The following is a 22,898-nucleotide window of genomic DNA, read 5'->3' as shown; positions in this document are numbered from 1 at the left end:
AGTGATGATTCTGGAGCAGGTTTTTAAATATCATAGCTACTCTTAAGAGTTACAGTATTTTCCAGTTGTATTTAATTACCCTTTTCAGTTTTACTTGAGGCATATAGATCTTCTGTGGGATGGTTTACTGCAGACTAAGATAAACATATTAAATTGATTCTGTACCTGTGTCTCTTTAGTCTGTTTTCAAAAAAATATAGAAGGCACTTGAAATCGGGTGAGACGAAAGGTATCGTAGATGTCTACACCTGGGTCAGGTGAGGGGATGGATTCCTGAGATATTCTCTTAAGAAAAAGTGCTTCATCTTACCAGAATGTGAATCTACTTTTGTGGTTTGACCACCGAATGAAAAACTCGTTCTCTATGTCAAATCAAACAGCAAAAGGCAAATGGTTTATTGCTTGAAGAGATACAAATAATATAATAAAAATATTAACAGAAGAGTATGCAGCCTGATCAAACTAACAGATAACTAATTTGCTTTAAAAAAAATATATATAAGCCAATTAGAATTAGAAGGTATTGTAATCTTTAACTTAATTGTAAAAGTCACTTTCTTCTTGCACAGGAATATGGTATTTCAAAAGCTGAGAAACTAGAGATTGCCAAAGGTTACTGCACTCCCCTAGTTAGAAAAATCCGTTCTGACCTTCAGAGAACTCAAGATGATGATACTGTAAACAAGCTTCACCCTCTGTAAGTCTTTTACTTTTTCACATGGTTCCATTCATTTCCATAAGACTTAATGGAGATACTGCGTAGCTTTCATATTTGAAATACCTTATTAGCTCATAGTAATTTGAAAAGTATGATTCATTTATACGTTGACAGCTGTTTTTAAAATGGATGCACATCTCATAATAAGATTTTTGTATTGTTTCTTTCAAGTTACTCCAGGGGTGTTATGTCCCCTGAACGCCATGTTCGTACACGGCTGTATTTCACCAGCGAGAGTCATGTCCACTCCCTGTTATCCACCCTTCGTTATGGTGCCTTATGTGATGTGAGTTGAACACATGGTCTTTTAAAGCTCTGATGTTTTTGAGATGAACTGAAAGTACTCAGTCTTAGTAAAGTTTTGTCAGTTGAGAGCCTGGTTTTCTGAAGTGGCTTTAAAATTCATTGCACTTTTTCAAACATTTGATTTCCTACCATAGGTGCAGAGACATATTTCAAATTGCTGGTGTGCACATTGGTGGAAATCAGCATGCCCATTAAAGTAATGCTGAGTTCCATTGGTGTGTTCAGTTGTATATTTTACTTTCTTTTTAGAGCATGAAAAATGGTGAAAGTTTATTTTTAATAGTTCAGTATGTGATGGTTATATTTCCTCCATGTGCTAGAAAACTTCACTTACTCTATCTGTTTGACTGGTAGAGGGATACATAGAAACATTTTCCATACTATAATAGTTGAAATGAGTTTATTACAAAACTAATATTTCCTATCTGGAGAGTTTAAAAGTACCTCTATCTATAAAACACGTATCATCATTGGCAAAAGAATGTGAAAGATACATTGAAACAAAATATGAAAAGTTCTGATCTCTACTTTTCATTTATTTGATGAATAATTTTAAGTCACTTGTGTTTTTTTCTGGTTGTATCTCTATTTCTTCCTTAGCCCTAAAAAAAAGCTTCATAATTCTGTTGTTAATGTAAAATCCATGTAAATGTGGAAAAAGGGAAATGATCAGGTTTTTTTAAAGAAAATATCTGGGTTTTATTTGTTGATTTTTAATTTTTTTCCCCTCTTCATAAGGAATCAAAAGATGAACAATGGAAACGAGCTATGGATTATTTAAATGTTGTTAATGAACTCAATTACATGACACAGATTGTTATCATGCTTTATGAAGATCCAAACAAGGTATTCAAAATAGTTAAATATCTTCAGAAACTAATAGTGTAAGCTATGTATTAAAGTATAAACCTATTCAATAATTTTCTTTCAGGAACTTTCATCAGAAGAACGTTTCCACGTAGAGCTGCACTTTAGTCCAGGAGCGAAAGGCTGTGAAGAAGATAAAAATTTACCAGCTGGATATGGATACAGACCCGCCTCCAGAGAGGTAATAATTACACTTTCTTTAAAGCAAAAGCTAGTTTTTCTGGATGTGGACACATCTAGAATAAACACTGGGAAGTTGTTAGTTTGGGGTTTTCTTAAGTTTTTTTATTTTGGTAGAAAAAAGTCTGGTAAAATACAGTCACAGTGTCCTTCTCCACTTTGAATGGAAACGTGTAATTTTGATATCTGTGGATTTACCAAAATTTTTGCTAGAAAAACAAAATACTCATTGTTAGAAAAGTGATATTGACATCACTGTTGCATCAGTGATATTCTGGTAGCTGAAAGAAATATTTAAGAAAATAATGTAGTTTGGCATGTTTATGAACACAGAGCGTTGAAGAAGCATTGGTCTGTGGGGCAGGTCTGTCGATTTACCACCTACTTTTTGAAAAATTAATGAAAGCAAAGCTTGACTGGAATTCATCAATGGAGTTGTGGAGCAAAGATTTTATTACTGTGTCCGCATATAATTAGAGTAAGATATGTTAGCTGAAACAGCATCATTAATTAGAACTGCATTTTCATATGGAGTAGATTATTAAAAGTCTACAGCAGTGTCTTGAATGATAGTGTGATTTACATATTGTATTTTTTATGCTTATGCAGAAGATTTGTTTAACAATCAGTTTTGTCTGCATGTTGCAAGATGTGCAGCTGAAGTGAAAATTATATATGTATTGTTTGTAGAACGATGGCTTCAAGAAAACCTCCCACAGAAATGATAGCGATGAAGAGGCATACCTGCCTAAAAGAGATGAAGCAGATCGGTCAGTAGTGATGTTCAAGCCAATGGTATCAGACCCAATTCACATACACAGAAAGTCTCCACTTCCAAAATCCAGGAAGATTGGTTCTGTTGAAGTAAGTGTTTAGGTTCCAGATAATATCTCTCACAGAAATTAACTTTGTTTTAACAAAACAAACCCAAATGTAATTCTACTTTTGATTTACACATATTACATGATGTTACGTCTGACAAAAGGGTTGTTCTTATTCTGTGAGAAATCCTCCATGGCAGTAATTTGTCTGCAAGATTATTTATTTTTCTAAAGATGAATTACTGTTTTGTGATAAGATTTGTTTCCATTTTTCTTTTAAAGTCATTTTAAAAAAGCTAAAGTTTAGACTTTTTCAATCTAAACCTACATCCTTAAACTAACATACTCAGATTTTGTATTCATCCTTACAAGACAGCTGCTATTGGCAATTAAGCAAACCTTCAGGTGATCATGCTGACAGGGAAGAGAGGGATTGGGGGTGGTGGTGGGATACGGGAGGTGAGAGACATGTCTTCTACCATATTTGCTTTCATGTGGGGTGAGAATGACTCCACTTGTCAAGCATTCAAAGGTAAGAGAACAAACTGGAAGTTTTGGGTTTGGTTTGGGGTTTTGGGTGTTTATTTTTTGTTTAAGTGGGTGGGGGTTGTGTGTCATGAATGCTTTAGATAACATCTTGAACAGTCTAGTCTCCTGTTTTGAAGGCCATGACATCTAGGTGTGCTTCACTGATACAGCTTTAATGTCACAGAGGTGGGGGCCTGTACAGCAGCATCGCTGATACTATTTGTATGTTGAGTGGCAAAATTTCAGATGGTGCATAGTGGCATATTACTGCTAGAAGCAAACTAACAGCTTCTAATTGCCTCATTTTCAGTTGCTTAAAACCATCAGAAATGAAGATTCACACCAAAAGCTTTTTCTTTCATGTTTGTGTGGGGAATGGGCTATTTGAATGCAATAAAAATATTACAGATTTGAAAGGAATTTGGTTATTAGTAGCCTGGAGAGAAAAGGATGCATGGCTCCCTTTTAGAAAGGATATCTGTATAACTTCACATGACTTCCATAAATTAACAGAAATAATAAATGTGAATGTCTTACATTTTCTATTTCCAAGTTTTATCACAAACAAATGCTCACAACATCAATATTTTTGATTTTTAAAATCTGTTTCAACTATGATCATGCAAACTCCCCTCCTAGTTAAGAGTTCACATACAGCTGAATAGTTTACTACTACAAACTTTCCTCAATTTAATTTTCATAAATTATGTAGAAGTTACTTTCAAGTAACTTACCGATAACATAATTGATAAATTTTTAATGTGCAGGTCATTTATGTTCAAATGGTCAGCATTCAGTGCTTGTTTACTTGCTGGAAGAAAGTAATTGATTTAAAGAAAACATACACTGAGAAACCTTTTTTGAAAAAAGTGAAATGAGAAGTTTCATCTGGCCTACTGAAATCTGCAAAACTGGTATTTGGAATGTTTAAACCAAATGATGTTTTACAATGTTTTAAAAAGTCATTGCAACTTAAACTGCAGCTGCCTTGAAACTTTTTTTTTCCTTTTTTTTTTTTCTGTGAGGCAATTCTTTCTTCACCTCTGTCCATTAATTTGAAAGGACACTGTCAGGTGTGAGATTATATGGAAGTTTTAATTGGTGATTAAGCTATTAAAATAAAAAAAAAAAAAACACCAAGAAAAAACAGTTCAAACAGTAAAACAAGAAAAGTTCTAACAGTAAAACAAGAAATTAAGGCACTGGATACCAGCACTGGATACCAAATTCTGTATTGCTAAACATATTGATTAGTAATGGCACATAGTGATGTCTACAGTATGGGCGACTCTTAGCCTGACACTGTCCTCCCTTGAAGTCTTAATAGGCATCCAGCATGAGCTAATTTTTAGGACTTTTTATAAGGCTGAAAAACTACTGCCAGTAATGTCAGTGCTGCTACCAGCGAATCAGCTGTAAACTCTCAAATGCAGTTCTAAAAATGAGAATCTCTTTGGTAAGGTTATAGACTAGAAATTAAAACTATTAAGTAATAGGAAAATTTAATGTTCTTAGAGGGGGAAAACTATTAAACAGAATGTCAAGGATAACAGATGTTCTGTTTCCAACATATGGGAAATTCATAAAATTATGAATCGACTATTGACAACAACTACTTTTCTCTCATACCTAATAGTGTACCAGAAATTTGATTGTGGTATTATAAGCTAGAATTTGATTATAAGATTTAAGTGGAACTGATAAATTCTTAATATTGTAATATTACTTTTCCCTGTTCACTGTTTAATAGTTTTAAAAGCAGTATATAAAAGGGTGCAAGCAGATTGAGTTTTATTTCTTTTCTGTTCATTTGGCTCTGTTGAATCTAACTTTGCATGCTTTGCTGTTTTTTGCCCCCTTTCTCACTTCCAGGAAGAGAGCCCCCTGAGTGTGTCTAGCCCAGAGTGTATTGGTACCTGGCTGCATTATACCAGTGGTGTGGGTACTGGGCGTCGAAGACGCAGATCAGGGGAACAAATCACTTCTTCCCCTGTCTCCCCTAAATCATTGGCTTTCACATCCAGTATTTTTGGCTCATGGCAACAGGTTTTTAAACTTTACTTCATTAAACATTATTATGCATTCCAAGCAACAACCAACTGTCTTTAAGGACATCTAATCCTTTATTATGGATTACATTTGAAGGAAATACTTCCACTTCTTAAAATTACTTCCCAAGAATGTTCGGGGGAAAAATAGCAAGTGCATGTTTTTTCCACTGAATGTATTAAGTTTTCCTAAAAATGTGGTTTCTTTATAGGAATTGCAAATGTTACCACAGTAAGAAATGACTTAGTATACTGCCTAATGGAACAGATTTCTGCTTTGGATTAGTTGTCCTTTAAGACTTTAAAAACAGCATTGCTTAATTTGGTGGTAGGTAAATTAAAAAAAAAAAAAGTAATAATTGCAAGCAATACACTTTAAAATAATTTATTTGGTGCTTCATATTGGTATTCAAAACTTGTTTTGCACATATCATGTTTTCAGTGGCCTGTTATTAACTACTGCAGGGAAAAAACTCTTAACACTAATAATTCTTGCCTTCTGTATCAGGAGGTATCTGAAACTCACAACATAGTACATCATCCATTGACTTATACAATATTTTGGAGATTTTTCTAAAGATTTGGGGGGAGAAAAGCAGGAGAAAAAGATATTTTTTTTTTTTTTTAAGTATCACTGAAGCCTAAAGATTGTCAAAATATTTTTTACGTGTATGGCAATGGATGGTGTTCTGTTAACCATATCCTTTTTCTTTGAAAATTTTCATAATTTCTTTTTATTGTGAAAAATTCTACAACTACTTACATTGGAGAATTTTGTATTGGTAAAGGCTGTGAGCATCTGAAGATTACACCGATTAAGCCCGTGCATGGATCAGTGATTGTATGGTGTCCTCAATAGCTTGTCTGTCTTTCCTTCCCTCCCCTCCTTTTTTTCAATACAGGCGCAGTTTAGGCGAGTGCATTTGGTAAAATTAAATAAAATGTCTCAAATATCTGTTCTCATATCGGTCTTGGTCTGTGTCCTTTCTCACTCTGAATGCTTGCTTTGCACCACATCATTGCAAGGAACTCGTATGTGAAATGAACTCCATTCAGAAGGGGATGTTGCATGATCTTTCATGTTTCTTTTACATATTTTTACTAACATTTATCATACGGCTTATTAACACTTGTCTGTCTGAAACAGGCCGCTCTATCAAGTTACATGGGCATTCCATGCTGCTGTCCTACTTTCCCTTATTTTTCTGTTTTTTATATCCAGGTCCTATCAGAAAGCAATAGTAACTTAAGAACACCAAGAACTATTCTGGAACAAAAGCAGAGTGGTCTAGGTATGTGCCTACAATTGAAATTTTGTTTGGCATTAGAAGCTTTTCATCTGCCCATTGTTCTGTACAATTGTACATTCTTTGAATAGCTTTTACGTTAACAGGACCCAGTTGTACTCGTTATCAATAATATATGCTGAGTCTCTATCAACTGGAAATTCTTTCTGCAGCAGCAGTTGTTAAATAAATTGTAACTGAAAAGAGAAAATTGTTTGATACTGTTCACACTACTGACTGTACTGCTCACAACAGGTACATAGGATTATTTTTAACAAAACTTAGATTTAAGATAGTTTGATAGATAAGTAGATGACTGAGTTTTTGGATTTTGCAAGAAGCTATTGAATTGAAATGGCCTACACTGGAGACCGTTAAAACAATTTTCTTGAAAATTAACATTTCATATTGTGACAATTGATGGAATTGAAGGTGCTTTACCAAGGGTAAGAGAATGGGGAACAAACCTCAAGTTTCTTGATTTGTACATATTCCCTCTTCTAAAATAATTTTCTTCCTTTCAGCATTGAAATAAATCATGTTATAATTCAATGAGTTGTTTAAAACTCTTTTAAGCCAAGTGGTGCTTTTATGTTGCTTCTTGGAAACAGGCATACATATGAGTGATAAGCAAAAGCACGAAATCTTGCACTACTGTAAACCGATATTGCAATTTTTTTCTTTGTCTGTTTTCATATGAAAAAATAAGTGTAGAAAATGGATAAGCTATATGCATAAACTTAGAAGTATCTTTTCTTTGGAAAGAGCTGCAGTTTTTGTATGTGTAATCTTTCAGTAATATTTTTCTTCTATTATATTTTTCCCTTAGTAAAATGCATACATCAGGTGCTCTTACTTAACAAAGTCATGTTTTTTATTGTGTGCTTGCTAAAGTTGAACAACTTCTCATTTGACAGTGTCTGACACAATATGGCTTGTAGAAGTTGATGTATTTCTGTATGTAGATGAAGATATTGCATTTGGTGTGAAAGGCTTTTGCCACAGACCAGGCACCAATTTATTTTGGCTGTGATTGGTCACATGTGCTAGTAATGTTTCCCTTCACCAGTTCATTGAACGTAATGAAAGGATATATCACTGGACAGATAGTTAGTTTTTTAAAAAGTTGGCTACTAATCTAAAATGTGAAAGATAAATTCTGAGTGAAAAACCACTAGTAGCAAAAACAAAGGAAAAAAATTGCAACATTTTCCCCATTTTGTTCATTGTTGTATGCAAATTTTGTTTATGGTTGATGATTATAGAAGTTACTTTTCTATGGTTGATGATTATAGAAGTTACTTTTCTTTCTGTGACTCTCAGTAGTTTGTTTAAAATCCCCTAATGGCAGGAATGTATGAGTTGTAATAATAGTACTCTGACTTTGCATGGAGATCTACAAAAGTCTTCTTAGGAAAGGAAGTCAAGCTAAACGAAGGAACTTTTAGGTATTATCAGTTTGTAACACTGTTAGTGATGGCAGCTGAAATATAAATAGGGTGTTTCTAATTAGGTTAACTTTTTGTTGGGGTTAGAAGGTAATTATTTTCATATTAAGTCTGTGGAAATGCGGGAATAATTCATTGCAGCTTGTCAAATGTTGATTTGATTTGGATTAAATCAATGAGCAATATTTTTCCAGTTTGTTTCAGAAATGTAGGTTTTAAAACAATAACGTCATCATCATCTTGGTTTTATTTTGTTGCTTTGGTTATATTTACATTGACGCTAACTGGTAATTTTTCTTTACTAAAAGTGAAAACAGGACAAGAACTCACTTTGCCAGTCCTCTCTTTGCACATATAGCAGAGGGTGCTGTGTCATAAGTAGAAGCAAAATAAATTATGATAGTTTCAGCTTACAAGTACCTCTCTGACATTACAAGCATATTGTGAACCTGTCCAAGGCACTGCCAAAAGCTGCCTTTTGTGTGGTAAGAGCCATGTGCTTGCATGCTGCATGCATCCCCAATGTGAATGGACGAACACCTGGTTGTTGTATGTATTTTCTCTAACTCCCATCAGGGTCTCACTGTGCGGGCCTGTTTAGCACCTCAGTGCTCGGGGGTTCTTCAAGTGCACCTAACCTACAGGATTATGCTCGTACTCATCGTAAAAAGCTGACTTCTTCTGGCTTCATAGATGGTATGTGCACACTCTCGCACATGCACGCACAAACCCATGTGCCACATTAAGCTTCTAAAGATAAATCCTAGGTTAGTGATTTTAATGGAATCCTAGAATCCTTTGCCTTAGTATTAGTTGTATGAGTTTCTATTGCTTCTTTATTGCCCATAGCTTGTTTTTAACTTATTAGCACAGTTAATTCCTGTTTCTTTCTTGAACACTAGGTCACAGACTTGTGATACGTGCCAGGCTATTTCAGCAAGTGCATTTTCTAAGTGAACTAAAATTTGTGATTTGAAGTTCATTTTTCATTATAAGCTTAGGGTTTTATCATTGCTTCCTGATCTTGGAATTAATTACTTAGAGCATGCAGAATGAATGAAATAAGTAATAAACTAATTAGTTAAATACTGGCAGTGAAAATTTTATGATTCCTGACCGTTTTTTGGTGGGGTTTCTATTACAAAGGAGCAGAAAGTTTTCTGTTTGGGATAATCTGGGGTAAAGAAGAAACTCTTATAGTAGATTTCAGAATGTAAAGATGCCAAAGCACGCCTTTACAACTCCGAGGTGAAACAGTATTCAGGCTGTTTTTTCCCCCACAACTCAGTATTCAGCTCTAACCTGATATAACTTTGTATGCCAGAATCACCAGCTCATTCTGCTTGTTTTCACACTTCATTACACATCTGTAGCTACCAACAAAACAAATTTTCTTCTTCTTAACCTCTATTTAGATTTTAGCCCTTTTCCTTGGTCTCTTCTGCATGACACTCAGTTCTAATACCTTCTCATCCTTTTTTCTTTCTTCTTCGTTTCCTTTTTAAAAATGTCCCTCTTTTGATAGCTGTTACAAATTTCAGGTACCTGTTTTTCTCTTTCTCAGACACCACACGCGGTTCTGCTGTTAAAAGGTTTTCTATCTCATTTGCTCGACACCCAACCAATGGTACGTTTTGCTTTTATTTTAAAAACAAAAACAAAACCAGAAAGTTCCTTGCTTCATCCCTTTTATTTTTATTTCAAATACGGGGTGTACAGTATCATCCAGCCATCTGTCGTTCCTAACTTAAGCACAAGTCCGAATATATTTGTAATCATTAGATATCCTAAATCCCTCCATTAGTATAAATACATCCAAATCCATTCCTTACAAAGATCCTTGAAAAAACTGAATTGCTATTGTTAATCGTGATCTCCATAACAAATTACTCTTCACAATTTCTTGTACGCTCAGACTGTATGGTGCAAGATAAAAAAAGAATTAAATCTGATCTTTGTTGGGCATACAGTTCCTGATAGCTGCTACTTCTTCTTTGTCTTTCTTCTGCTGTTTCCCCTAAGCCTCCTGATTCTAAAATAAGGCACTGAAATGACAACTGGAGTTTATGACTGTCTTCTTGAAGTGATAATAAATTAAAAATCCAAAGCCAAAACTTTGGTTCAATTTCTGCTAAATTTCTATATTTATCATGGGATGAAAATTTATTTTACCTTACCATACTTCTTTGTTCATCGATGTGCAAAATACTTAAATATTGCACTAAAAAATCACAGTAAGAGATGTTGCTTACCTTGACCTCTTGAACTTCAAGAGTGAGGGTTAACTTGTCTTCAGTCTACCATAGTTACCACAAAAAAGTGGTGTAACACACAGGACAGAGGTATGTCTTTCCTTCCTCAGTAAAACATTCAGTGTCTAGCAATACACATTATTAAATAGGCCCAGAATGTATACTGTTCATGAAAACTCAGTCTTCATTACACACCAGATTTTAATGTAGTTTTTACAGATTTTTTAATAGCAAGCTTTAAAATGTGTGTGACTGCTGGCTGAGTACAGTGACGGTAATATTACTGAAACTGCAATGGAAATCACCTGCATTTTCAAGTTACATTCAAAATAAATCATCTTAGAAACAAGGTTAAAAGAAATGTGGTTTTGTTTAGCTTTGGTAGGTGGAAGTAGTCTTTATTACATTCATTTGGAATCCATAGTGAGTTTTTGCACTGAAGTGCCTCTTGAAGTAAGGCTCAATTAATACAATTAAGACTGTGTTTGATCTAAAGGCCAATTCCAGTATTCTATTTCAAATAGGAAATTTAGGAGTCCATTTTTAATCTTTAGGCTCAAACCAAATAACATTTCCAAAACATAAAAGGTCAGAAAGTAAGAACTGCATTTGAGTATCAGTGTCTAGTAACACGATTACTTTCTGTTCCACTTAGTGCTATCTTTTTTGTGGCTACATTCTTTAGAAAAAGGATCTAAATTGTTTTTTAACAAATGCTTTGATCTGATTCATTTAATACAGCAGTATTACCACCCATCTTTTACAAGATTTGTGCATGCTGTATGAGCTCCTATGAATCCTAAGTGCGTTGCAGGTTTCCAAGGGTTCTCTACTAACATAAGAACATATTGATGTTGTTTTGTCTGTCCTTTGGACTATCATTTTGATTCTCCTTGTCCCTTTCACTCTGTTTGTTCTTATTTATGTTGTTATCACATCCTCTTAACTCATTTCAGACTTACCCCCACATCTTTAGTTCAAGGAACATGGTGAAACAGGTGTCTTCTGACAATGCTTTACCTTATTTTCTGGGCCTGTGTGCAGAACACCCACACCTCTTTAGGTGCTGGTCCATTTCCTGTGTGGAATTTCTAGGCTTCAGTGGTATGTTTCTATAGTTTTGAAACTTAAGACAACAGGGTGGCTTTTTTGAAATTCTGCGTTGACCCTTTCATTGTCTTGCTTTTTTTGATGGGGGCAGTGTCTTAAGAATAAATACAGCTAGAGCTCAAAGGCTGTTAGTTTACAAGAAATTGCATTTTTTAAAGGGATACTGTCAGGCTTCTTAATTATGAAAATTCAAATTTCTCGTAATGAAATATTTATCATTAAATATTCAAATAAAACAGGGCAGATAGATTCTAGGGTACATTTTAAGTCATATCCCTTAGGCAAAGATACTACAACAGCATGCTGAAATATGGCTGATTGCAGAGTTCTCAAAACTGAACAAAAACCTGTGGAGGGGAAACTACTGAAAAAAACCCAACTTTAGCAGGGCATAGGTGTATTTTGAAATTCCTTTCTGGTTTTCTGTAATACTGCTCTATAACAGCAGTAGTTATTGAAAAGTTAACCTGACATTGTCCCATTGTTATTTGCAAAATTAAAAAAGTTAATTCTCATTTGAGTGATGGTGACTTTTCTGTCAGGGTAGAGGTAAATCTTACATTTTACTGTAATGCAAAGAAAGGGTTTGTGCTTTGCATGCATGCATAGTTGTTTAGGATATTAATATGTATGCCAAACATCTTAGTGCTTACACTGAAGCTTAGCTACTGCCTTTGTAGGAAAACAGAAATTAAGAATGTGATGGTGTTTCTTTTGTACATGAAAACCAAATTTCTGTGATATGCAACATTTATTTGTAATACATTGAAGCTGACATAAGTAGACTTCAGTTGATTGTATATTTGTAATGACTGTCCCTCAAATTTGAGTATGGCCAATGTAGATGCAAATATAAATACAGACACCAGGGAGATTAAATTTTTTTGAGTTACTTGTCTATGCAAGGCATTAAATGGGGAATGAAAGGGCAACACTGGATATCACGGGAATAACAATGCTTATTATTTTAGGGGAGGGGATAGTTCTTAGTAATAATGGTATCTCCAATAAATGTACCTTGAACTTAATTTTATAAACATTATCTCATTCACTATTGTTTCTCACTTAGTTACCTTAAATGAAATTTAGAAACCATACAATACTGAATTGCAAAGTTGTAATGTTACAGCTTTATATTGACAACACTGATGGACATATTTTTCTCTTCTGCACTGCAATTGAATGAAGAGCTCTTCATTGAGATATCAAAACCTGCATCACTTTAGAGACCTACGATTTTTTTTTTTGCCAGGATGTTTATATGCTTTTCAAAAGTATGATAGTAATATGGATATGCATGGTTGGTGTATGGTCAAGACTAATGTAGAAAAGCAAATTCCAATAAATTTTTAGATTTTGGGTTGCTATACTTACCTGTTTTATCATATGAAACATAGTCTTGTAAATACTGCTTTTAAGTGCACCAAGGTAGGTGTAAATGTATTATCCAAAGATAACCGTGTAACCTCAAGGTACAAAATTGCTAACAGTGGTTTTCCTTTGATATTGAAGGCAACAGTTTGTTTTCACAGAATACTGAAGATGATAGAACATCAATTCTGCAAATTTATTTCTTGGAAGTTGCAGCAGTTTTAGCTCTTTTTCTAACAGCTGAAAACACAGCTATTGTATTTTACTTACATGAATGAGTTATCTAATTACTGTTGTGCCAGATTTGAAAATTGAGTAGGAGAAATACTACCATTTCCTGACTTGTTTTTCTTTAAATTATTTACTAAGTGTGTCTTAGGGATAACTTGTTTCATTAACTGATTTGGGAGTAGAGAACAGTTGTGATGTTTGAAGACCACTTTATCACTTTATACTCTTGTGGGGTTTGTATCCCATGGTATGTTACGTGGTACCTTTAGTTTAGTTCACCCTGGAAATTGGTAGATCGCGTTCTGATGCTTATAATATTTAGTGTCCAGGATTTCAAGAATACTTTGCACATGCTGATTTAAAATAAGTGCTTTTTGTAATCAATAAATATTTGGCCCTGTAATAGCTAAAATCCTGTCTTGTGTTTAGAAATCTTTTTTATTATTTATTATTTTTCTTTCAGGTTTTGAACTCTATTCCATGGTGCCTTCTATTTGCCCTTTGGAAACGCTACACAACTCTTTGTCTTTGAAGCAGGTGGATGAATTTCTGGCCTCTGTTGCTGCTCCATCAAGGGAGAATCTACAGGAGACATGTACTGATTTTAGTTTGTAGTTATGTTAATTTTAAATTGTTAAATATTGTCTAGATGTCATTCAAGTAATGTCTCTGTTGACTGGGGTAGTAAATTAAAGAGTCAATGAAATTGTAATTAATTTTAGTGGGCATGCATTCTTTCCAACTTGACACTGTACTGTTTTACTGGCAGTAACATCAGCAGAATAGGGTTGCCTTTTACAAGCCTTTTATACCTTAAAACTGTTTATTTCCTGTTTCTTTCATTATTACTTGGGATTTCATCTCTGAAGTTTCTTTCTGGTTCTTATTTGTTAATAGTTGGTGCTGCATGTTTAAGTGATCTTGAAATGCATGTTCTATCTATGTGCATGCCTCTGGGGTTACTTCCCAGTGTGATTGCATTCCTGTCTTTGGAAGTGGTTTCAGTTAGGTCAGATTTACCATATATTATGACGCTTTTAATTCATGTGTCAAATGATTGAAAATCATTCTTCTTGAGGAAACTTCTAAAGACTTATACTTCCATCAGAAAATTTGTACTTGTAGTACTGACATAAAGATTACCTAGTTGTTCTTTTTCTGTTTTTCTTTTTTTTTCTGTTAAGGTTTTTTTTTGTTGTTTTAATTTCATACATTTTAGATTTTAATCAGTAGCTAATTTGATAGAGCAGGCTTTATATCTGAGAAGATAAAACAATTTAAGAAATCTGATGTTACTGTAAAAACTCAGACTTGCAGGTATTTTAAAATTCGTAGCTATTCAAATGATTTTACTGGTTTGTAAGTGTGTGTGTCTGCAAAATCAGCTCAGAATTCAGAGTACAGAAGACAAAAAAAGTATTTTTAAGAAACTGTCATAATTCTGTAGTGGTCTCGTCACCTTTTTACAAAGAGTGGTTGGAAATTAGACTTGATAGCATTGCAGATATAGGTGCTTTGCTCTCCTTCTGTTTTCCTGTAACATTTGGAAGATGTGTAGAGACAATGCACTGTGTATGCATTTTTTTATAGGCATTTTGGACAAAATGCCTATTCCAGTGCAATCTTAATAACCTATGAGAAGTAGTAATGCTTTTGCTAGACTTGTGGCAAAGCAGCTGATACAGAAATTCAGCTTAGCACCCTTAGCATCATGAAGTTGTGTTGGTTTCTGAGGTAAAAAGGAGAAGTTCCTTCTAAACATGAGGAGGAACTTTTTCACGTTGAGGTTGGTGGAGTGCTGGAACTGGCTTCCCAGACAGGTAGTGGAGTCTTTGTCTCTAGAGTCATTCAAAGCCCACCTGGAAGCCATCCTGTGCAACCTGCTCTTAGGTGAACCTGCTCTGGCATGGAGGTGTGGACTAGATGATTTATCTTCCATGCTTTGAAGTTTTGACATGAGTAAAAAAATCAGTAGCTGAGCTACTAGTTGTATATGCTGTTTGTATATATTGGTTGTATAACTGTAGCATCTCTGTTCCTGGACAAATACACAGTTCTGTGCCTACTATTTCTGACTTTTTGTTCAGGTGAGAGTATTTTTATTACTAATGATGTGTACCTTCTCCTCCCCCATTTCAGCTTCTCCATCTTATATGATTCCACTGTCAGGACGAAAAATTCCTTTGAACACATATACCCCTGCGAAAATTCAACCAACACCACTTGAAACTTTGCCTGAAAGACTAGCAATAGAGAAAACAACCTTATGTAAGTAACTTCTGTCAGAGACAGAATTGCCAATCTGATTACATTATTTCCATCAGAAGGATTCTTACTTGCAGAATTATTTCTTATAGAAATTCCCTGTGTAAGTGGGATCATTTTTGTGGGTCAGAGAGAACTCAGTAGCATGGCAAGAATACTTCTACTAGTTAAACCGTGTTAATAACTACTTTCTCTTAACCTCTGAAGTGTTTGAAAGTATTTTAAGGCCTGCAAATTCATGGTGTTTGGGGTTGTGGTTTTTTTGTTTTGAAGTAGAACAGTATTTCCAGCTATCTGCATGTAAGACAAACGAAGGAAATTTATTTAGGTAAATAGCAGAATTTCTAAGATGTTTTCTGAGCATTTACCATACAGTTCTGTGACCAGATTCTGACTAAAGCTTCCAGTAACATGATGCATTCAATCATTAGTATATTCAGTCTGAAGTGTCAGCCAGCTACACTGTCTGCTTTTGGATGGTCATGCTGTTTAGAGGGCCTCTAGAACAAAATACCATTGCATTGCTGATTTCATTCAACAGAGTTTAGTTTTCTGTGTGTTTCTGTGCTAGGTAACTGGCATTTTTCTTGCATTTGATGCTTTTTAGCATGGATATTCTTAAGTGTAAAACCTAATACTTTTTTCTTTGTCTGTACAGCTATGCCTGGATCTTCTGTTTGTCTATCTAATGTTAAGTTATCTCTTGAAGAGGCATCACTAGATGCAGCATTTAGTGGTGAAAAGCTGTGTGAGAAGAAATAAAGTTGATCGTAAAAAAATGGAAACAACTTCTTAAACAATTCTTCATTGTGCATTCATCTAAATTACTGAGCTTTCAAAAGCCATTCATATCTGTAGTTCATAGTGCACCTAAGAATCTTCAGTTTATATATGGCTAACTAGTGTGCATGCTACATATTTAGGTCAAATGTCTTTTCTCATTTTCTATAACACTTCAGGAAATAGATTTTTTTCTGTTTGAATGGCACACCTTTCATGGAAAAGCTGCACATGAACCTCTTCAGTGTCTTAAAATATTTACTGTAAGCTTGTACAAAAAGAAAATACCAGTGCAGTGGTATGTCTTACAGTGGCTCTGTTGATGTCACTCTAATGAAGACATTGTCTGTTGACATTATTTTCATGGGTTTATAATCACCTGAATTTCTTTTGTGGGCTGAAAGGTAACACATATCATGGCCAGAAGGTTTTTTTTTTTTTTTTGGATTAACTACATTTCCAAAGAGATCTCTTTTGCCTGGTTTGGATGATAAGCAGATGTTTTCTGCTTTTGAATTATTTTATATCATATATGCTGCAATAATTAGGCATGATAGAGTGAGTTAATGTATTGTCAGTTTTGACTCTTCTTATTTTTATTCTGTGTTTACATCAGACCTGTAACATTCAAATATTCTCGTTTGTTGTTTAGTATACATGCTTGTATACGGGTACCTGCGTATCATCCAGCAGTTAAAACTGGTTTTAGTATGTTTCATCAAAACCTTTTGTTTACTGAAAAGGCAGTTTTATTTGCTTTGCCATATGTTTCTACAAAAAGGTGATGTTAAAAAGCAGGTTTTGTAAAAAGAGAAATGGTTCAGCTGATCTGATAGAAAGTTTATCCTAAAAATTGTAAATATTCCATCAATGTTTTGTTATTATCCATTCAGGGTAGACAGAGACTGGGGTCTACCAGAAGTCAGTGCTTACTATCGCAAAATACTCAGGATGAATCATGGCCTGGGGATACTCCTCTCTCTCCTTCCAGTCTAGGTGGTTGACAACAGCTCTCATGACAAAACCAAACAAACAACCAAAAACCAACAACAACAACAAAAATACAGATTTTGCAAGAGCTGTGAGATGCATTAGAAGTTAGTAGAACTTTGAGTTACTGGGTTATGTAAACTAATCATCTGGTCTCAGCAGTTATTGTGATTGTGGCATGAAAAATATTTTAATTACTATTACTATCTCAGATGTGAACAAATATTGTCCACTTTGTAAGTTCAAGTGGCAGTCTACTAATAACAGACTTCATAAACTACAAGTTAGGTAATTCACATTTGGGTTTCAGAAGACATCTTCTGAGTAATATTTTTAAATACGGTTCTTACTCCAGACCCAGTGCAACTGTAATTAAATTCACTTTGCCATGGGCTCTGTTTTCAGTGTTTACTGCACAGGAAATGGCTTCAGCAGGCTAATTCTAGCAATGCTAGGTAAATACCAAAAATATGAAGGGTTTCACAGCTACATACTTAGGCATTTAATGTTCTATAGTGTAATTGTGTAATTGATGGTGGTAGTTTTGCACATGATGAATGTATACTTGTTTACTGTTTAAAAACATACTGTTAAATTTAAGTATGCATATCATTCCAGTCAACCAAAGCTGTGGCATAATTTTTTTTATTGTGCTCTGAAATAAAAATGTTACTGGCAACCTACCTGCACTTTGTTTTCTTTTAAGCATATATGTGGTGTACAGTGAGTTCTTAAATTGGTGATCTTGGTGGAAAACTATTTACAAATAAGCCATTAATACGGAAGTTATGGAACAGATCATTTTGAGTGCCGTTATGCAGCATATGCAGGGCAACCAGGTGATCAGGCCCAGCCAGTGTGGGTTCACGAAGGGCAAGTTCCTGCTTGACGAACCTGATTTCCAACAACAAGGTGACCCTCTTAGTGGATGAGGGAAAGGCTGCAGATGTTGCTTACATGGACTTTATAAAGCATTTAATGCTGTTTCCCATAGCATCCTCCTGGAGAAATGGGCTGCACAGGATTTGGATGTGTGGATACTTCACTGGGTTAAAAAATGGATAGACAGCCAGGCCCAAGAGTGGTCATTGGCTAATCACTAGTAGCTCAGTACTGGGACTGGTTCTCTTTAATATCTTTATCAATGATCTCAATGAGGGGTTGGGTGTGCCCTCAGTAAGTTTGCAGATGACACTAAGTTTGGTGGGAGTGTTGATTTGCTTGAGAGTAGGAAGGCTCTGCAGAAGAATCCAGACAGGCTGGATTAATGGGCCAAGCTCAGCTGTATGATGTTTAACAAAGCCAAGTGCCAGATGCTGCCCTTGAGTCACACCAAGGCTGTGCAACACTATGGACTTACAGCAGAGTGGCTGGAAAGCTGCCTGGTGCCTCAGGACCTGGGGGTACTGAGTTACAGCCAGCTGAACATGAGCTATAGCAGTGTGGCCACATGCCCACAGTGGCCAGCAGGAATAGACAAGTGATCGTGCCCCTGAACTTCACATAACATTAGAGGTCAGAAGGGACCTCCAGAGATCATCGAGTCCCACCTGCCTGCCAAGCTTGGCACAGGGAAAGCTGCACCTCAAATAGTGTGGTTTTGGGCTCTTCACTACGAGAACATGTCCAGAAAAGGGCAATGAAGCTGTTGCAGTATCTAGAGAACAAGTATTAGGAGTGGTTCAGGGAACTGGGATTGTTTATTTTGTGGAAGAGGAGGCTGAAGGGAGGAAGACGTGATTGCTCTCTACAAGTGCTTGAGAGAAGGTTGTAGCAGAAGGTTGGTTCTTCCCCCTACTATCTAGTGATAGGACAAGAGAAAATGGCCTAAAATTACACCAGGGTACATTTAGATTGGATATTAGAAAAATTACTGAAAAGGTGGTAAGATACTGGTTTTATCATTTTATACTGAAATTATTCCTCAAAAATGTAAATGGTATTCAAACATTCTGCAGTGCTTCCTCATGTTCCAGGATGGTAACATTAAATACAGAACCCTTATGAATGTTCTTCTGTTTCCTGTTACTATTCTGGCAATAAGGCAGAACCACAGAGTTGATTTGAACTAATTTTTTAGTCCAATTTCTTCATGCAGTGGTACTCTGTCTCACACTAAACTTTTGAACTGTATGTCCTATCCCAAGTAAAGGTCAAATAATAAGTTGACAGAAAATCAATGATTGAGTGTGAATGTAACTCCTGAAATACTGCCACCCTGAAATGTTGAGTAAACTTTTAGCATTTCCTTTAAAAGTCAAGCAGCATTACCAAACAGATCAAAGCACAAAAATGTTTGTAAAAACTCATTATTTTTAAACCTTTTTTATTTCATTTATGCTTCTTTGTTACTAATAAGACATAAATTTAACTTCTCTATAATTACACTAGCAAGTAAAATTTAAAAGAAAGCAGATGTGCTGTCACAGTTCAGTTTTGTAGGAATCCATATAAACAACCCTGGGGACATATGTTGTACTGGTTTGAGGCCAGACAGAACGTCTCTTGCCCCGAAAGGGACAAAAGAATGACCCACACAAATGGATTGGAGAGTGATGGAGAGTTTAAATGGAAAAGTGATTGGTGAAGCTACAAAAACACTACAAAGCATAGTGGCAAAGAACATCCTGAAGCATACAGAGTCCCTTACGCAATTCCCAGAGGCTTCCAATCATTCCTTCCTCCCACCTGAGGGTATACCCAAACCCTCAGGACTCTTTCTTTCCCCCTCCCACTGCTAGGCAAGTCTCAGGCTGGCCAGGTCTGAGACTGTTTCCCCCCCCCCCCCCCCATTCTCCTCCTGGCATTAGACCTAGTCAGGCCTAAGGGGCCTGAGATACTCCCCCACCATTACCCGATAAGAGAGAGCATCTCCCACGGGAGCAGAGAGGGAAGAAAGAGAAAGAGAATGACTCTGCAGATGGCCTTATAGGGCACAGGATTTATGAGTAGAAATACGCCGTTTCCTGTGTTCACCCCTATTGGGTGGGCACCCGGGACACCAGAGGTGTATCTCATGTAGCAGTGGCAGGGGGCACCCAGCCTAAACTGCCACATATGTATACAAAAAATAATGATCAGACACTGAACAATAACATTAAAACAGAGCTCAAAAGAAGATGTAACAAAGACTTTTAGTAGTCATTTCAATGCAACAGAATATTCAAGGGGCAAAATACAGGCATTTAAAACTGGTTTCTGTCATCTAACACAGATGGGAGCATAAAGTTCCTGCATTTTCCCCATATTTTTTCTTTATGAATTTACAGGAGTTACATTGTTGGTGGACCCATAAGTAAATTGCTAAAGAAGAAATTGCAAAAACTTTTCTAAAAAGTCAGTTCTGGAAAAAATCATGGAAGAAGAGTAGTGCAGTTCTATCTCTGATCCCCCCTGTTTTCATTCAGTGAAGAAGGTGAAGTCTGATAAAATATGAGAGTCCTGCAAATCATCTGTATTTTGGAGGCAAATTCTATTTGCAGTTCACACTAGAAAAATCCAAGTATGTCTGAGCAAGAGGATGCACTAAATATGGAGAACATCCATATCATAAAAGAGGTAAAAGCTAGTGTGGCAAAGACCTTTCAAGAATCTTTACATAATAGAAAACAGTTCTAAAATGTACTTGCTTAAAAAATAAAATAAAACCAGAGTAGATGAAAGCCAGTTTGCCACCACACCTGTGATGGTTTTAAGACTGTCTTTTTAATTTTTCTTCACCAAGGTCAAGCAGAGAAAGCGAAAGAATGTAAATAAGTCACCATTGGATGTAACAAAGCAAAATAATGATTATTCTAAACACTTGCATTGGAGAGAGAGAAATGTTTAAGAACTACTGCTCAAAAAAATGTTGGAGAGTTGGGCAGTTCTCAGCTTGATAGGTTTCTGTCTGTCTGTTTCTTCTTTTTCTGGCTGAAGAGAACACACGGACCTTGACAAGCTAAGTCTAACAGCCTCTCTGCTTCTTGACTCTCTGCCTTCTGCCAGGGGGGGTCTGGGGAGGTTCCTTCTGGCTGGGGGGGAGGCCCCTTGGGGGGAAGTAAAGGGGGCTTGGTTGTGCTTTTCTGTTGATTGTACACATTTATAAATGTTGTGAATAGTGTATATTTGTACATATTCATTGCATTTCATCATAAATTGTAGATTTGCTTGTAAATATAGCTTTCCTTTGCTTCCAGACTGAGCTAGCCTGGTTATTGTTGGTGTGGGACAGGGATTTCAGCTCTCACACTGTTACAATACCACATAATGTATGAATGTAGTATGTAAAAATAGACTTCCAGTTCAGACTTGTAAGAATTTTCATGTAATCTGCTATTAAGGAAAGAAGCAGCTTTCTAAAATAACACTGAACATGACTAGGTGTATTTTTTTTACTTTCTCTAGCTATGTTGAGGTCAGTGTATATTTTTTCTATCATAAAGTTGATGGAAAAGAGGAACTTGTATGTGGAAATTATGATGTCTAGTCATTTGGGCCTGATTTGTGGTAATTGGTCTAATCTAAACAGGATTATGTGGTTGACAGGTTCTAGTAAGAAATTCTTTGGTTTTAATCAAGCAATATAAATGATAAGTACAGGAAACTAAATACCTGTAATATAAGAGAATCTCAAGATAAGCTTCAAATCTACTTTTCCAGAGGAGAGAATAACTGCTCCTTTCATAAGATTATTATTTATTGTATGTTAATACAAATATTAAAACTCTTCTGAGTCTTTAAAAATCAGAGTAGAAGTTCATTTTTGCAGCAATTGATCATGGACCCTGACTTTCTGCAGATCAGAGACATTTATTGTTACATTTTTTGTACTTATATACTATTTCTGCTAAACTGCACACTATCAGCACGCATCTGATAGAGTAAAGCCTTCAGTTCACATACTCTACTGCAAACGGTGATTGGTCTTCTGCCACCGTGCACAGTTCTCTTTTGTTTTAGCTGCTGGAGGTTGACCAACATTCTGTTTCCCACTGGAAATCTCCCCTTATGGCATTTGTCCTTATCTCAATGACATAACTTTGTTTCATCAAGGCTGAGCTCCTCTGGCCTGAGGAACCCATCGACTCTCACACATTTGAAACTCCTGTCTCATTTGTTCTCAGATTCTTGGTAACTTTCATTCCTCTTTGGGTAAGGGATGGGAGTATACGTAGACTTAAAACATTGTATCTAACATCTCCATCATTTATTTTAAAAGACCAGCATTACAAGCTACTGACGTTTGCAAAGGAGAAAATCAAAGAATTCAGAAAAATGAACATAGATATTTGAAATACAACATAGCAAACCAAAAGCTCTGAGACTCCTGACTTTTCTTGGTTGCATACTAGTTATGAACAAGGAAACATAGATTCAAACCATGCAGTTCCAGGTCCTACAATTTTAAAACATTGTTAAAGTGTTTCATTGCTTCTGCAGGAGGGCAGCCTAGCTGGTGAAAGGGCTGGAAAGCATGTCCTGTGAGGAGTAGCTAAGGACTTGGTTTGTCGAGTTTGGATAAAAGGAGGATGGGGGACAGATGGGGTGACATCATCGCTCTTCACAGCATCCCAGAGGGAAAGTGGAGAGGGAGGTGTTGATCTCTTCTCCCTGAGATCCAGCGACAGGATGCTTGGAAATGCAAAGCTGTGTCTGTCAGGGGAGGTTCAGACTTGACAATAGTAAGCATTTATTTACCAATACCAAGATGGTCAA

General features: G+C 35.8%; 1 protein-coding gene across 1 annotated transcript in view; it reads left to right on the top strand.

Annotated features, from left to right (window-relative positions):
• Window positions 1–17,743, top strand: part of PPIP5K2 (diphosphoinositol pentakisphosphate kinase 2) — a 59,456-nt gene extending 41,713 nt beyond the window's left edge. Inside the window, exons 20-32 of the mRNA XM_054397502.1 lie at window positions 570–697; window positions 890–1,004; window positions 1,763–1,870; window positions 1,956–2,072; window positions 2,762–2,935; window positions 5,293–5,466; window positions 6,691–6,760; window positions 8,779–8,898; window positions 9,767–9,829; window positions 11,499–11,558; window positions 13,630–13,761; window positions 15,306–15,434; window positions 16,090–17,743. Of these exons, the coding sequence (XP_054253477.1) occupies window positions 570–697; window positions 890–1,004; window positions 1,763–1,870; window positions 1,956–2,072; window positions 2,762–2,935; window positions 5,293–5,466; window positions 6,691–6,760; window positions 8,779–8,898; window positions 9,767–9,829; window positions 11,499–11,558; window positions 13,630–13,761; window positions 15,306–15,434; window positions 16,090–16,193 (1,494 nt within the window). The 3' untranslated portion in view covers window positions 16,194–17,743. The remainder of the gene's footprint in view (window positions 1–569; window positions 698–889; window positions 1,005–1,762; window positions 1,871–1,955; window positions 2,073–2,761; window positions 2,936–5,292; window positions 5,467–6,690; window positions 6,761–8,778; window positions 8,899–9,766; window positions 9,830–11,498; window positions 11,559–13,629; window positions 13,762–15,305; window positions 15,435–16,089) is intronic.
• The last annotated feature ends 5,155 nt before the right edge of the window (window positions 17,744–22,898 follow it).

Source organism: Indicator indicator, chromosome Z (assembly GCF_027791375.1).
Source record: "Indicator indicator isolate 239-I01 chromosome Z, UM_Iind_1.1, whole genome shotgun sequence".
NCBI lineage: Eukaryota > Metazoa > Chordata > Aves > Piciformes > Indicatoridae > Indicator > Indicator indicator.
The sequence above is the reverse complement of the archived record's forward strand: the minus strand, read 5'-3'. Positions and strand labels throughout refer to the sequence as shown.